The sequence below is a fragment of the Hyla sarda genome, chromosome 3 (genome assembly GCF_029499605.1).
Source record: "Hyla sarda isolate aHylSar1 chromosome 3, aHylSar1.hap1, whole genome shotgun sequence".
In the NCBI taxonomy this organism is placed as follows: domain Eukaryota; kingdom Metazoa; phylum Chordata; class Amphibia; order Anura; family Hylidae; genus Hyla; species Hyla sarda.
This window is the reverse complement of record NC_079191.1, coordinates 269302310-269319746: the sequence shown is the minus strand read 5'-3', so window position 1 is coordinate 269319746 and position 17437 is coordinate 269302310. Positions and strand designations below refer to the sequence as shown.

Sequence of the window (17437 nt, the reverse complement as noted above, 5' to 3'; positions counted from 1 at the left end):
CTGCACTATCTATCTATAAATTAAAGTTAGTGCAGGTGACTCTGCTGTAAGATTGCCTTTAATAGTAGACATTAGCAGCAGCCCCACCTGTAGACAACCGCCCCCCCTTGTGGACCACAGCCCCCTTTAGACAGTGGGCCCCCATTTAAACAGCAGCAGCTCCCCCCCCCTTTTGGACAGCAGCAGCAGCAGGGCCCCCCCTTTAGACAGCAGCAGCCCCCCCATTTAGACAGCACCAAACCCCCCCCCCCTTTATACAGCAGAATTTTGTTGTTTATTGCTCTTAATATCAGTTGTCAGCCATGTAGGATTTAGTTTTAATCGTTTATACTTGTTCCCCTTAATGAATAACTATACAGCTAAATTTATTCCTAACATGTGACAAATTTTGCTCTAGGCATCTATTATAATGCCTGTGAAATGGGATTCATCACCCTAGACTACTCATTTCCATTCATCTGGTGTTATGAAGCTTGTAGTAGCCCAAATACCACCTAGTGGATTTTTGAAGGCTGTATTAGGTTGACAATTTGACTATCTAGGTTAGAAACAAGCTCATCTGCAACTCCTCCTTTTCTTTGCTTGGCATGAGTGACATGTAAATAAAAACCAAGACTGTTCTTCTGTTGACTTTTCTATAATCTTGATTGACAGGGCTTATTATATGGAAAGTATAGGAGCACCAATCTCTTGGATCAGCGCTCATCTACAAGGCTTGACAATTGTCCAGGCAGGGTTGCCCAAACAATCATTGGATCATTTGTGTAGACCTTTGCTGCTGTCTGTCACACATACCCTATTACATGTGGTGTGTACGAAGATTGTCGTTATGACAGGTCAAATTGAAGCGAGCAGCTGATGAACAAGCGTTTGCTTATTTGTCAGTTGATCACTGGCCCTGATGCACATTAACCTATAACTGGCCTGTTTGGTCAATAATCACCCAATGTATTAGGGCCATTACTAGTATTACCAAGTAAATGCAGTGAACCAAATGAAAACACAAACAATTACTTTTTTTTTTCCACAAAATGTTGTTTTTTTGTAGGATTATTGAGTAGATAAGTTACTTACAGTAATAAGTGCTAAAAGAGCCTAACATTGCTGCTCTAATAAATTCTGTTCTGGGGGGGCAGAAAGTTTCTGGCTACACTGTAAATTAACTTTAAAGGAGAAATGTTACTGAACTTCTCATCCCCTATCCACAGCATATGGGATAAGTGTCTGATCGCGGTGCACGTATTGACCACTGCTCCTTGCAGAGGTAGTTGACATGTCCCCTCCTCCACGCATTTCCATGGGAGAACCAGAAATACACGAGTACAGAACTCGTGTATCTCCAGCTCTCTCAGACAGTGCATAAAGGGGGCATGTCGGCCAATGTCACTCCGTGCACGAGAACAGCTGTTCTGAACAAAAATCCTTGGAACACTGGGCAGGAAATCACGCGGGAGTCCTGGCGGTTGGACCCCCTGCTATCAGACACTTATACCCAAATCCTGTGGATAGGGGATAAAAAGTTGAGTACCGGATTTCCCCTTTAAACCCATAAAAGAACCTTGTAAGGTGACTAGGAATTATCAGCCAAACAAGAATCTCTAAAAGGTAGAGCACCCATCTACAGTGCAAATTGTACAATATGTACAACAATAATATCTAATGCCTACAGAACACACTTGCATATTTCCTATTATTTAGTTACAAATATAGTAAACTGGACCCAAATGTGTTATTTACATTTTACAAGCAAAGACAAGAAAACATATACTAGCATCTACACTCATAAGTAGGTACATCACATATAAATACACACAAGACAATATTTAGAGGTCTCGGGTTAATACACAGACTATGTTTACATGTGTGTTGGAACCTCTGCTGCAGATTCCGACATGTAGTTCTATTTTGTCCAGTAAAAATAAATACACCATGATCTAAATCCTGTTTAGACCTCATCATAACCAATGAACACAGATCTGACTTTAACCTAACTTAAGATTTTTTATATAAGTCACCAGTAAAAAGTTTTACTAAGAAAACCAACAGTAGCTTTTAGCCAATTCCCACGCGTTTCTTCTTTTGATACTGGTCGGGTTAAAGCTTTTTCCAGATCTTTTTGAGGACTTTCCTCTTCTGGCAAATAGTCTGGCAAGCAATGGCTTTTTTCCACTTGATTGTTCATAGTTGGCATTGGAACATAAACCTATGCAAATGGAGTAGAGCAGACAAATTTTACACATAGGAACAATCACTCCAGATGTATGCCCCAATTGGCATCAACCCCTTAAGGACTCAGCCCATTTTATTTTTACGTTTTCTTTTTTTCCTCCTCGCCTTGAAAAACTCTTATATTTTCATCCACAGACTAGTTGTCCATTGTAATGCCATCACTCAATTTACCATAAAACATATGCACAACCAAAAAAATACTATTTGTGTGGGGAAATTAAAAAGAAAACAGCAATTTTGCAAATTTTGGAAGGTTTTGTTTTCACGTTGTACAATTTACGGTAAAAATGAAGTGTTCTTTATTCTTTGGGTCAAAACGATTAAAATGTTAACCATGATAACATACTTTTCTATTAATGTTTCGCTTAAAAAAAAACTTTTTCGTTTTTCCGTATAAGCGGAGGTATGAGGGCTAATTTTTTTTATATTACTTCTATTCAAAAATCTTAATCCTTCCAGTAGTTATTAGCTTCTGAAGTTTTCCTGTCAATTTCAACTGCTCAATGATGACATCACATCCCGGGAGCTGTGCATGATGGGAGAATATCCCCATAGGAGCTGGACAGCTCCCGGGACGTGAGTCATCAGAAAGCAGTTAGACAGAAAACAGATACTCAACTCCCAGAAGCTAATAACTATTGGAAGGATTAAGATTTTTTGATAGAAGTAATTTACAAATCTGTTTATCTTTCCGGAGCCAGTTGATATATAAAAAAAAGTTTTGGCCTGGAATACCCCTTTAACCCCTTAAGGACCGAGGTCATTTTGGCCTTAAGGACCAGAGCATTTTTTGCACATCTGACCACTGTCACTTTAAGCATTAATAACTCTGGGATACTTTTACTTTGATTCAGAGATTGTTTTTTCGTGACATATTCTTCTTTATCATATTGGTAAATTTTTGTCGATACTTGAGTAATTTCTTGGTGAAAAATTACAAAATTTCATGAAAAATTTGAGGAAAATAGACATACCAAATAAATTATATATTGATTCACATATACAATATGTACACCTGTGGGGTGTAAATGCTCACTGCACCCCTTATTACATTACGTGACGGGTGTAGTTTCCAAAATGGGGTCACATGTGGGGGGGGGTCCCCACTGTTCTGGCACTATGGGGGCTTTGTAAACACACGTGGCCTTCAATTCCAGACACATTCTCTCTCCAAAACCCCAATGGCGCTCCTTCTCGTCTGAGCATTGTAGTTCGCCCGCAGAGCACTTAACATCCACATATGGGGTATTTATATACTCAGAAGAAATGGGGTTACAAATTTTGGGGGCTTTTTTCCTATTACCCCTTGTGAAAATGAAAAATTTGGGATAACAGCAGAATTTTTTTAGTGAAAAAATAAAAATTTTTCATATTCAACAAAAATTCTTCAAACACCTGTGGGGTGTTAAGGCTCACTATACCCCTAGTTACGTTCCGTGAGGGGTGTAGTTTCCAAAATGGGGTCACATGTGGGCGTTTTTTTTTTTTTTTGTGTTTATGTCAGAACCACTGTAACGATCAGCCACCCCTGTGCAAATCACCTCAAATGTACATGGCGCTCTCACTCCTGAGCCTTGTTGTGCGCCCGCAGAGCATTTTACGCCCACATATGGGGTATTTCCGTACTCAGGAGAAATTGCGTTACAAATTTTGGTGTTTTTTTTCCTTTTACCTCTTATGAAAATAAAAAGTATTAGGCAACACCAGCATGTTAGTGTAAAAAAATATTTTTTTTTACAACAACATGCTGGGGTAGACCCCAACTTTACCATTTCGTAAGGGGTAAATGGAGAAAAAGCCCTGCAAAATTTGTAACGCAATTTCTCCTGAGTACGGAAATACCCCATATGTGGGCATAAACTGTTGCCTTGAAATACAACAGGGCCCGAAGTGAGAGAGCACCATGCGCATTTGAGCCCTAAATTAGGGATTGCATAGGGGTATTCTACGCCAGTGACTCCCAAACAGGGTACCTCCAGCTGTTAAAAAACTCCCAGCATGCCTGGACAGTCAGTGGCTGTCTGGCAATACTGGGAGTTGTTGTTTTGCAACAGCTGGAGGCTCAGTTTTGGAAACACTGCCGTACCAGATGTTTTTCATTTTTATGGAGGGGAAATGGTGTAGGGGTATTTGTATATATATAGTGTTTTACTCTTTATTATGTGTAGTGTAGTGTTTTTAGGGTACATTCACATATAGGGTTCACAGCTAGTTTTGTGCTGGGAGTCTGAGCTGCAGCGGAAAATTTGCTGGGGGGGGGGGTCAAACCTCCAGCTGTTGCAAAACTACAATTCTCAGCATGCAGTGACAGAATGGCATGCTGGGACTTCTAGTTGTGCAACAGCTGGAGGCGCACTACTATAACTTTCAGCATGCCCTTTGGCTGTCCGTGCATGCTGGAGGTTGTGGTTTTCAACAGCTGGAGGCACACTGGTTGCAAAACACAGAGTTTGTTACATAACTCAGTGTTTCCCAACCCGTGTGCCTCCAGCTGTTGCAAAACTAAAACTCCCAGCATGCATGGTCTTTCAGTGCATGCTGGGAGTTATAGTTTTGCAACAGCTGGAGGCACACGGGTTGGGAAACACTGAGTTAGAAAACAGATGTTTCCCAGACAGTGTGCCTCCAGTTGTTGCAAAACTACAACTCCCAGCATGCCCAGACAGCCGAAGGGCATGCTGGGAGTTGTAGTTTTGGAACAACTGGAAGAGAACAGATTGGGGACCACTGTAGTGGTCTCCAAACTGTGGCCCTCCAGATGTTGCAAAACTTCAACTCCAAGCATGCCCAGACTGCCCAGGCATGCTGGGAGTTGTAGTTCGGCAACATCTGTAGGGCCAGATGTTACAGAACTACAACTCCCAGCATGCCTGGACTGTATGCATACTGAAAGTTGTAGTTTTGCAACATCTGTAAGAGCACAGATTGGAGACCACTGCACAGTGGTCTCCAAACTGTGGTCCTCCAGATGTTGCAAAACTACAACTCCCAGCATGCCCAGACAGCCAAAGCCTGTCTGGGCATGCTGGGAGTTGTAGTTTTGAAACTCCTAGAAGCAGCAGCGAAGATCAGTGATGATCTTCACTGCTGTCTCTGATGCCGCCGCCTCCTCCACTTGCCTGATGCCTCCACGTGTGCCTGCCGCCAGTCCCTGGTCCCCACGGAATCTGAACTTTCACCCCGCGTCAGCTGAGACACTGTGATTGGTCCACAGGGACCAATGACCGTGATCGCTGACCAGGACCATCCACAGATGGTCCTGGGGGGCTAGCAATAGTTGTCCCCCGCTGGTAACAGCGGGACTTCTGCCAGTTAACCCGTGCGATGCCGCGCATCGCCGGGTTAACTGAATGACGTCTATAGACGTCGGAATGCGGGAAGGACCTGTGCAATCCGACGTCTATAGACGTGATTCTGCGGCAAGGGGTTAAGGAATGGATAATACACGGTGACCATAATCCCTGTCACCCAAATGATGCACAGAAAGAATGTATATCAGTGCCTGGAGCCAAAGATACTTCAACAGCAGTCTAAAATAAATCTAAACAAGTGGGTCATATTGCCTTTTCCATGGAAAAAGACCACCGGTTAGAGAAGTCGAAGGGGTACAGCCAAGAAGTTCAAGTATGCTGGCATGTGTTCCATAGAGGCCCGTGCGTTCCATTGCTCACAACAACTTCCTCAATGCTGTAGTAAATTAAGACAAGTGTCTTATGTACTTATATGGATACATTTCTATTGGTGAAATCATACCTGGCAGGTGCACACCCCTTGAACTCTCTCATGTGTATTACTGGACTTCCATCCAAGATTGGTTTAGGGGGTGACCATGTCATGAATCTTGGATGGAAGTATGGTAATAGACATTTGAGTGTGTGTGTGGAAAAGTTGAGGGACCCGCACCTGCCAGGTATGATTCCTCAATAAAGACATATCCATGAGTAAGGCTGGATTCACACTACGTTTGAACCCCATTCCTTTGAATGAGCCGACCGGAGTCTAATGCTAATTTTTTCCCTGTATACATTTTTCTGACTGGACCTCATTGATATGCATTACATACGGGCCGGCTCCCCTACACTACAAATGTAGTGTGAACCGGCCCTAAGACATTGTCTTCATTTACTACAGCCGTGAGCAACCGAACACATTGGGCCTTTGTGGAGCACGTACATGCATACTCGAACTTCATGGCTGTACCCCTTCTACTACTCTGACAGTTGCTTTTTCTCATGGAATGGGCGAAATAACACTATTTAGTACACACACTGTTTAGGTTTATTTTAGCCTGCTGTTGTGGTATCCTTAGCTGCAGGCACCGATATACATTCATTCTATGCATCATTTGGGGGACAGGGATCACAGTCATTCTATGCATCATTTGGGGGACAGGGATCACAGTCACTGTGTTTTCATTAAACATGAGCGTATACATTTCAATGGAATCCAGTGAACTCAGTGTATACATAGCCTATATACCCTTTTTCCAGGTCCCAGACCAAACAGACTAGACTAAACCAGTATTTAGTGTTGTCCGAGAAACCAAAACATCCACTCTAAAAAAGAATCAACATGGTTTATGAGAGTGCACATACCTCTTTTCCACATTCGTTCTTTATCACCTGCTGTGCCTTCAGCACTTTTGTGTTGGCAATTGCTGATGTTATACACTAAAAAATAAAAATGTAATTTAATCCATGTGTACACATATATGGATAGTACACTGAGTATAAAATGACAATGCCTGGTCTGTTGCATTTCATTCTGTACCGTTATACTAGCTAAATAAAAGGGTTTAACATAAGTCTATAAGCTGCTGCAATGTAAAGGATGTAACCCTCTATAATACCATTGGCGAGTGCACCAACTAGTCACTAGTTATCTGTCCCACCATCTAGATTGTTGCAGCCTTTAAAGTTTACCAATGCTCCAGCTTGCAACTGCTGTACCCTGTGAGGCCACAGTGCTCTCAAGTGCACCACTGCCTTTGTAAACAGTGGAGTGCTGGGAATCAAAGCCTCACCAATCTAACACGGATGCCTATCCTTAACCCCTTGGGGACGGAGCCCATTATGACCCTAAGGACGGGAGCATTTTTTTTTTCAAATCTGACCTCTATCACTTTAAGCATTAATAACTCTGGGATGCTTTTACTTATAAATTTGATTCCGAGACAGTTTTGTCGTGACATATTCTACTTTATGTTAGTGGTAAAATTTCCGTTGATACTTGCATCACTTCTTGGTGAAAATTCCAAAATTTCAGGAAAATTTTGCATTTTTCTAACTTTGAAGGTCTCTGCTTGTAAGGAAAATGGACATGTCAAATAAATTATATATTGATACACATATACAATATGTGTTCTTTATGTTGGTATCATAAAGTTGACATGTTTTCACTTTTTGAAGACATCAGAGGGCTTCAAAGTATAGCAGCAATTTTCCATGACAATTTCAAAATCAGAATTTTTCAGGGACCAGTTAAGTTTAGCAGTGAATTTGAGGGTCTTTATGTTGGAAATCCCCTATGATGTACCCCATTGTGAAAACTGCACCCCTTAAAAGTATTCAAAATGACATTCAAAAAGTTTGTTAACCCTTTAGGTGTTTCACAGGAATAGCAGCAAAATGGAGGTGAAAAATCAAAATCTCCATTTTATTATACTAACATGTTATTGTAGCCCCATTTTTTTCATTTTTTTACCAGGGGTAAAAAGGCCCCCCAAAACTTGTAATTCATTTCTCTCAAGTAAGGAAATACCTCATATGTGGATTTAAAGTGCTCTGTGAGTGCACTAGAGGGCTCAGAAGGGAAAGAGCAACAATGGGATTTTGGAGAGCGAATTTTGCTGAAATAGTTTTTGGGGGGCATATCGCATTTAGGAAGCCCCCATGATGCCAGAACAGTAAAAAAAAAAAAAAAAACACACACATGGCCTACTATTTTGGAAACTACATCCCTAAAGGGACGTAACAAGGGGTAAATTGAGTAGTTATTCCCCACAGGTGATTGACAAACTTTCGTTAAAGTGGGACACGAAAATGAAAAATTTGATTTTTATCATTAAAATGCTGGTGTTACCCCAAACTTTTCATTTTCACAAGGAGTAATAGGAGAAAATGCCCCCCAAAATTTGGAACCCAATTTCTCTCGAGTAAGGAAATACCTCATATGTGGATGTAAAGTGCTCTGTGGGTGCACTAGAAGGCTCAGAAGGGAAGGAGCGACATTGGGCTTCTGGAGAGCGAATTTTGCTGAAATGTTTTTTTGGGGGGCATGTCGCATTTAGGAAGCCCCTTGATGCCAGAACAGTAAAAAAAAAAAAAAAAAAAAAAAAAAAAAACACATGCATACTATTTTGTAAACTACACCCCTCAAGGAACATAACAAGGGGTAAAGTGAGCCTTAAAGGAGTACTCTGGTGCAGAGTACTCCTGCTCCATCCTGTCCGGGCTGCAAAAAAAAAAAATGAAAATGAACCATCTCTCACCTTCCTGGGTTCCCGCGGAGCGCCACTACAGCTGATCGGTCTTCCGGTCCATCCTCTTCATACTTCCGGGTGTAACGAAGCATCACATGGCGCTCAGCCTATCGCCGGCCGAGGCAGAACATCGCGGCGGCCGGCGATAGGCTGAGCGCCATGTGACGCTTCGTTATACACAGAAGTATGAAGAGGATGGACCGGAGGACCGATCAGCTGTAGTGGCGCTCTGCGGGAACCCAGGAAGGTGAGAGATGGTTCATTTTCTTTTTTTTTTTTTTTTTTGCAGCCCGGGCAGGACTGAGCAGGAATACTCTGCACCAGAGTACTCCTTTAGAAACCCCACAGGTGATTGACGAACTTTCGTTGAAGTTGGACATAAAATTGAAAAATCAGGGATGTGGAATTTCTTTCGCCCGACGCCCCGGACTAGCAGTTTTGGGCGCCGGGCAGGTGAATTTGTCCGGCCCTTAGCCCGGCTTCGGGCAAGCAGGGCCGGACCTGACAAGTGCGGCGGATCTGCAGTCTGTATGGAGCGGGCTCCCGACTCCTGCCCGCTCCATACTCTGCAGCCTGTGTCCTCCGAAGCAGAGCAGGGGAGATGAGAAGCTGTGTATGTGTCTTCTCTCCCCTGCTCTGCAGACGTGCGGGGGAGATGAGGGGGCGTGGCTTATTTCTCCCCGTGCAGACCTGCGTCCTCTGCCTTCACTCACCCCAGCTGTAGCTTCGGAGAGCTGAGGGGAGGAGGCACGTCTGCACGGGGAGATGCTTGCGGCGCTCTGCAGTATGTATGGAGCGGGCTCGGGACTCCTGCCCGCTCCATACTCTGCAGCCCCCGGCTGTTCTCAGTAGCTGGGGGCCGCCGCTAATAGCCAGCATGCGGAAATCGCCGCGGCTGGCTATTAACCCTTTAGACGCCGCTGTCAAAGCTGACAGCGGCGTCTAAAGCCTGGGTTCTCAACCTGGGGTACGCGAAAACGCTGACAAATACTGGCCATGCATTGGCCAGTATTTGTCAGCGCATAGCCGCAACAGCTCACTGTACAGTAGCGCGGCCAGAGATGCGGCCGGGGCTACTGTAAGTGAGCTGCGTGGTTGCCAGGGAGACGTGTGGCCTCCCCTGACGTTGCGCGGAGTTGCCGCACAGCGAAGGGGGACGTCACACGTCAGTGCGGCCCTGTGGAACATCCCGTGAAGCAGCAGGTAACGGGACCACAGGACGCCAGGTAAACAACTGTATGGCACAGAGGGGGGGGGGGGACTGTATGGGACGGAGCACAAGGCATTAAGATGGAGGGGGAGAGGGATAATGGCGGAGGGGGGGGGGGTAATAAAGCACAAGGCATTGAAATTTTATGTCTTGTGCTTTATTACTCCCCTCTCCCCTTCCATCTTAATCCCCTTGCACCATTCCCCCCTTCCTCTGATCCCCCTTTTGCCATATCCAATAATAATGGCACAAGGGGATTAATCTGGAGGGGGGAAAATGACAAAAGGGGATCAGAGGGAGGGGGGAATAATGACACAAGGGGACTAATATGGAGGAGGGGGGGTTGATTATCCCCCCCCCCTCCATCTTAATCCCCTTGTGCTATTATTCCCCCTCCATCTTTATCCCCTTGTGCTATTATTATCCGATATGGCAAAAGGGGGTCAGAGGGAGGGGGGAATTATCAACCCCCCCCCCCTCCATATTAATCCCCCTCCTCCATCTTAATCCCCTTGTTCCATATTGGATAATAATGGCACAAGGGGATAAAGATGGAGGGGGAATAATGGTAAAAGGGAATCAGAGGGAGGTGGGAATTGTGGGACAGGGGGAGTAAGACGGAGGGGGAATAATAGCACAAGGGGATTAAGATGGAGATGGGATGCATTAGTATAAAGGTAAGAACACGCCTTTTGTCTGCGGGTACCCCTCGCTCGCAAGTTCCGCGTGAGGGGGTACCCGTGGACATACTTTCAGGCCTTGGGGGTACGGTCGCTGAAAAGGTTGAGAACCACTGGTCTAAAGGGACATGTGAATGCTCCCTGGTGGGCTAGGGGGGTGGATCGCGCCCCCCCACAGCGCGATCGCAGGGGGGGCGATCCACTATAGAGGTAGCCGGAGGACTTACCTCTGTTCCCTCCTGTCCCGGCTCTGTCATTGATAGATCCTGGCTGGACCAGGCTCTATCAATGGATCACAGAGCAGACAGATTAATAGAGTTCAATAGAATCTATTCATCTAATGATTCCTCCTATAAGTCTAATAAAGTGTAAAAGAAAAAAAAAAGTTTTAATAAAAGTTTGAAAGACACATTAACCCAGTGGTCTTCAAACGGTGCCCCTCCAGATGTTACAAAACTACAATTCCCAGCATGCCAGGACAGCCGTTGGCTGTCCGGGCATGCTGGGAGTTGTAGTTTTGCAACATCTGGAGGGCCACAGTTTGAAGACCGCTGCATTAACCCCTTCCATGTTAACAGTTCAAATCACCCCCTTTTCCTATATAAGAACATGCAAACATAATAAAAATAAACATATTTGGTATCGCTTCGTGCGTAATTGTACAACCTATTAAAATCTAACATTATGTATCTCGTACGGTAAATGTAAAAAAATACCAAACCACAGATTTGCAATTTTTATAATATCCCAGAAAAAAAAGTTAAAAAGCGATTAAAAAGTCAGATCAATACCAAAATGGTACCGATACAAAAAACTGATTATGGTGCAAAAAATGATCCCTCATACAGCCTGGTATGCGGAAAAAAATAAAGCTACAGGGGTTAAAAAATGGCAATTAAAAAAATTAGAAAAAGTTCAGAATTAGTAAAACATGACGTAAACTATACAAATCTGGTATCGCTGTAATCAGGCGCCTAAAGTAAAAAACTAACATGTTATCTGACCACAAGGTAAATGGCGCAGGAAAGAAAAACCACCAAATCTGCAAAATTATCTTTTACTATTTCAATTTCACTTCCCTAAATATATATATATATTTTTTGGTTCAGAGAATATGTTATTGAAAAATTAAAAGGTATCATTATAGTAGGTAGTTATCATTATAGTAGGTAGTTATTATAGGGCGAGGAGGAAAAAATCAGAGCGTAAAAGCGAAAATTGGCCCGGACAAGTGGATTTTGCTCCATTTTAGTCCCGTGGACTAGTAGTAGTTTTTTATAAAATTTCCACACCCCTGAAAATACATTTTTTCCAATAAAATGCTGGTGTTACCCCAAATTTTTCCTTTTTACAAGGGGTAATAGGAAAAAAAAGCCCCCAAAATTTGTAACCCCATTTTTTCTGAGCATGGAAATACCTCATATGTGGATATAATGGGCGCACTACAATGCTCAGAAGAGAAGGAAACTACAACTCCCAGAATTCACTGACAGACCATACATGCTGGGAGTTGTAGGCACACTGGTGGGGAACCACTGAGTTAGGAAACAGACTCTAGCTCAGTGATTCCAACCCGTGTTCATCCAGCTGTTGCAAAACTACAACTCCCAGCATGCACTGACAGCCGAACGGTAGGCAACAACTGGGGGAGAAGTGTTTGGAGACCGCTAAGTAGTGGTCTCCAAACTGTAGCCCTCTGATGCCAAAACTGTGCCACTTCAGATGTTGAAAAACTGCAACTTCCAGCATACCCAGACAGTCAGTGCATGCTGCAAGTTGTAGTTTTGCAACATCTGGAGGACCACAGTTTGGAGATCACTACTTAGCGGTCTCCAAACACTTCTCCCCCAGTTGTTGCCTAACGTTCGGCTGTCAGTGCATGCTGGGAGTTGTAGTTTTGCAACAGCTGGATGAACACGGGTTGGAATCACTGAGCTAGAGTCTCCAAACTGTGGTCCTCCAGATGCTGCAAGACTACAACTCCAAGCATGCCCAGACCATGCCCAGCATGGCTGTCTGGGCATGATGGGAGTTGTAGTTTTGCAACTTCTAGGCCACAGTGAAGATCACTTAACAGCGATCTTCACTGCAGCCTCCTCCACCGTTGCACTCCTCCTGCCGCCGCCGCTCCGATATGCTAGTGCCCCCCCTGCTCTGCCCGAACTTCAATCGGTGGGCAGAGCGGGGGAAATTAACTTTAACCCTCCCACTCCCAACTGCCATTGGTCGGTTAGCCTGACCGACCAATGGCAGGTGATAGGAGGAGGTGGCGCCCCTCTCACCTCGCTCCTATCCTTTAGGATGGTCGGCGCTGTCTCGGACATCTCTGATCACTCTTATTTTCCGGGCCATCGGGTCACCAGTCACAGCAAATCGCCGGTCTGAATTGACCGGCGATTTGCGGCTAGTCGCCGACATGGGGGGGGGGGGGGGGGTCTCAGGACCCCCCTAGGCACTGCCACGGGATGCCTGCTGATAGATATCAGCATTCATCCTGGTCTGATCACCGCCCGGCGAGCAATGGTGATCGTAAATATGGACGGCGTACTGGTACGCCCTCCATCCTTAAGAGTAGTCCAGTAGTGAACAACTTATCCCCTATCCTAAGGATAGGGGATAAGTTGCAGATTGCGGGGGGGGGGGGGGGGGGGGTCCAACCGCTGGGGCCCCCCGCGATCTCCTGTACGGGGCCCTGACAGCCCGCGCGAAGGGGGGCGTGTCGACCCCCGCACGAAGCGGCGGCCGACACGCCCCCTCAATACAACTCTATGGCAGAGCCAGAGTGCTGCCTTCGGCAATCTCCGGCTCTGCCATAGCGATGTATTGAGGGGGCGTGTCGGCCGCCGCTTCGTGCGGGGGTAGACACCCGCTATCTGGCCGGAGAGCCTGGCCCCCGTACAGAGAGATCGCAGGGGGCCCCAGCGGTCGGACCCCCTGCGATCTCAAACTTATCCCCTATCCTTAGGATAGGGGATAAGTTTTTCACCACTGGAATACCCCTTTAACCTCTTAAGGACTTAGGGTCGGTCCCGGCTGCTAACGATAGCCGGGACCCTGGGCTGTTAACCCTTCAGACGCGGCGATCAAAGTTGGGCTGATCGGGACATCGTGATAAAATCGCCATGTTCCGATCAGCTGGGACGCAGGCGGAGGTCTCCTTACCTCTCTCCGCGGAGTCAGATCGGGGACTGATTGCTCCAAGCCTGAGCTACAGGCTTGAGCAATCGAGCCCCTATATGACTGATCCCTGCAAAGCTATGGAAAAAAAAAAAGCTAACAAAGGTCATTTAACCCCTTCCCTATTAAAAGTTTGAATCACCCCCCTTTTCACATAAAAAAAAAACCTGTGTAAATAAAAATAAACATATGTGGTATCGCCGCGTGCGAAAATGTCCGAATTATAAAAAGATTAATTAAATTGCACGGTCAATGGCGTCCGCGCAAAAAAATTCCAAAGTCCAAAATAGTGTATTTTTGGTCACATTTTATATCATGAAAAAATAAAAAGCGATCAAAAAGTCCAATCAATACAAAAATGATACCGATAAAAACTTCAGAACACGGCGCAATCTATGAGTCCTCATACCGGCCCGTACGTGGAAAAAGAAAAAAAGTTATAGGGGTTAGAAGATGAGAATTTTTAACATATAAATTATCCTGCATATAGTTATGATTTTTTTTCCGAAGTATGACAATATCCAACCTATATAAGTAGGGTATCATTTTAATCGTAAGGACCTACAGAATAAAGATAAGGTGTCATTTTTACCGAAAAATGCACTGCGTAGAAACGGAAACCCCCAAAATTTACAAAATGAAATTTTTTCTTCAATTTTGTCGCACAATGAATTTTTTTTCCGTTTTGCTGTGGAGTTCTGCAAAGTAGAATTGGTGGCGCAAAAAATAAGCCATAATATGGATTTTTAGGTGCAAAATTGAAAGTTATGATTTTTAAAATGCAAAAACGGAAAAACGCTGAGTCCTTAAGGGGTTAAGTACCAGGATGCGAGGGTGTACCTGTACGCCCTCCATCCCCAACAGGTTAAGAAATCAGCATTGTGCTTTTCCAGTTATTCTTCCCCATTGAGAATAGGAAAAGCATAACCTAGTTGTCCATTTTCTTGTACAAAAACAGATACATATCAATGGATGGATGGGTGGGCGCCTGCCCCCCCTTTCTCTAATATTCCAATGTCTCCATTGTTTCATTCACTCCTACCTCTGTTGCCAGGTCTGGCTTCACTCGTACAGTGCACCTCCTCTTTGCTATCTGAAAGGTAAAGCTGATGACACCCTTCACCTTTAATAATGCCTCTTCACATAGGGATTTTCTTTCCTGCAATTTAATTAAATCCACAATTAAGAACGACTACAAGGTAATGTGTTCATGGTTGTTTGTCTTTATAGAAGAAAGGAGTGACAAGACTGTGCAGGTTCATATTTACAGTATCGAAAAAAAGCTCTAGCACTTGTATTCTACTTTATATTAAAAAGGTAATTAGAAGTGGTACTCCGACGGGAAACTTTTTTTTAATTTATTTATTTTTAAATCAAATGTTGCCAGAAAGTTAAACAGATTTGTAAACTACTTCTATTTAAAAAGGTTAATCCTTCCAGTACTTATCAGCTGCTGTATGCTCCATAGGAAGTTCTTTTCTTTTTGGATTTCTTTTCTGTCTGACCACACTGGTGTTGACACCATGTCAGGAACTGTCCAGAGTAGGAGAAAATCCCCATAGCAAACCTCTCCTTCTCTGGACAGTTCCTGACATGGACAGAGGTGTCAGCAGAGAGCACTGATCAGACTGAAAAGAACTATACAACTTCCTCTGGAGTATACAGTAGCTGATAAGTACTGGAAGGGTTAAGAGTTTTTAATAGAAATAATTTACAATTCTGTTTAAACTTTCTGGCACCAGTTAATAAACCACCAGAGTACCCATTTAAGAGCAAAACTTAAACTGCAATATTCAGGAAGCAGCATAAAAAGCTGTACCTGGTTCTGTGTCAGAGATGGTAGGGAGGCTCTTTGTAGTGGAACATTTTTTCACAGGCAAGAGATGGTGCATTTAGTACATCCATATACTTTGACCCCGCGTCATATCGGGTCGGTCTTGGCGGCTAATGGTAGCCGGGCCTAACACCGGACATCACCAATCGTAGTGATGTCCGGTATTAACTCTTTAGACAGGGCTGCTCAGTCGGGCTGATTGGGACCACCACGGTGAAACCGCAGTGTCCCAATAAGCTAGGACACTCGAGGAGTGTCCCTTACCTGTCTTCTGCAAGTCCAATCGGCTATTCATTTCTCCAAGCCTGAGATCCAGGCTTGAGCAATCGACCGCCAATAACACTGATCAATGCAATGCTATGGCATAGCATTGATCAGTGCCTGCAATCAATGTAATACATGTTATAGTCCCTTGTGGAAGCTATAACATTGCAAAAAAAAAAAAAAAATAAATCCCTAATAAAAGTTTAAATTTCCCCCCTTTTCCCATAAAAAAAAAAAAAAAAACTATGTAAATAAAAATATAAACATATGTGGTATCGCAAATGTCCTAACTATAAAAATATATAATTAATTAAACCACACGGTCAATGGCGTACACGTAAAAAAAATTCAAAAGTCCAAAATAGCGTATTTTTGGTCACTTTTTATACCATAAAGAAATGGAATAAAAAGCGTAAAAAAAAGTCTGAACAAAACAAAAATGGTACCGCAAAAAACGGCGCAAAAAATTAGCCCTCATACATCCCCGTATGCGGAAAAATAAAAAAGTTATAGGGGTCAGAAGAGGATGTTGTTAAACGTTTTAATTTTCATGCATGTAGTTATGATTTTTCCAGAAGTAGGGTATCATTTTAATTTTTTTTTTATCATCATCAACTGGTGCCAGAAAGTTAAACAGATTTGTAAATTATGTCTATTAAAAAAAATCTTTATCCTTCCAGCACTTATTAGCAGCTGTATATCACAGAGAAAGTTCTTTTGTTTTTGGATTTCTTTTTTTTCTGTCCACAGTGCTCTCTGCTGACACCTCTGTCTGTATCAGGAACTGTCCAGAGCAGCATAGGTTTGCTATGGGAATTTGCTCCTGTTCTGGACAGTTCCTGATACGGACAGAGGTGTCAGCAGAGAGCACTGTGGACAGAAAAAAAAAAAAGAAATCCAAAAACAAAAAGATTTTTCTCTGTAGTATATAGCAGCTAATAAATACTAGAAGGATAAAGATTTTTTAATAGAAGTAATTTATAAATCTGTTTAGCTTTCTGGCACCAGTTGATAAAAAAAAAAAAATAATAAAAAAGACACACCAGAGTACCCCTTTCCCTTTTATGCACCATGAAGTACATTTATGTCATGAACGTGACCGTGAGCACTGGAGTGGAGCACGGGTCATGCATGGCAGGTCCCGGCTGCTGTCAGGAGCCAGGGACCCGCCATTAATGGCGGACATCAGCGATCGCGCCAATGTCCGCCATTAACCCCTCAGATGCCGTGATCAATACAGATCACAGTATCTGTGGCAGTGTGGAACTTAAAATGGATTATCGGATCACCCCCAGAGCTTGCCGTGGGGATACAATCATCCATAATGGTAGACGGAGGTCCCCGCACCTGCCTCCGGCCGTCTCCAGGGGTCTTCTGCTCTGGTCTGAGATCGAGCAGACCAGAGCAGAAGATCACCGATAACACTGATCTGTGCTATGCCCTAGGCATAGCACTAAACAGTATTAGCAATCAAGTGATTGCAATAAATAGACCCCTAAGGGGACATAAAAAGTGTAAGGTGACCCCAGGAATTATAGACATGTTAGTTTAACCTCTGTTGT

General features: G+C 43.8%; 1 protein-coding gene across 4 annotated transcripts in view; it reads right to left on the bottom strand.

Annotated features, from left to right (window-relative positions):
• Window positions 1-1006: 1006 nt before the first annotated feature.
• Window positions 1007-17437, bottom strand: part of LOC130362330 (armadillo repeat-containing protein 1-like) — a 36000-nt gene continuing 19569 nt past the window's right edge. For all 4 annotated transcript variants that reach the window (XM_056566612.1, XM_056566614.1, XM_056566611.1 and 1 more), the window contains exons 6-8: window positions 14820-14936; window positions 6825-6899; window positions 1007-2203 (exon numbers count right to left, since the gene is read on the bottom strand). In XM_056566612.1, coding sequence (XP_056422587.1) covers window positions 2012-2203; window positions 6825-6899; window positions 14820-14936 — 384 coding nt within the window. In that variant the 3' untranslated portion in view covers window positions 1007-2011. The remainder of the gene's footprint in view (window positions 2204-6824; window positions 6900-14819; window positions 14937-17437) is intronic.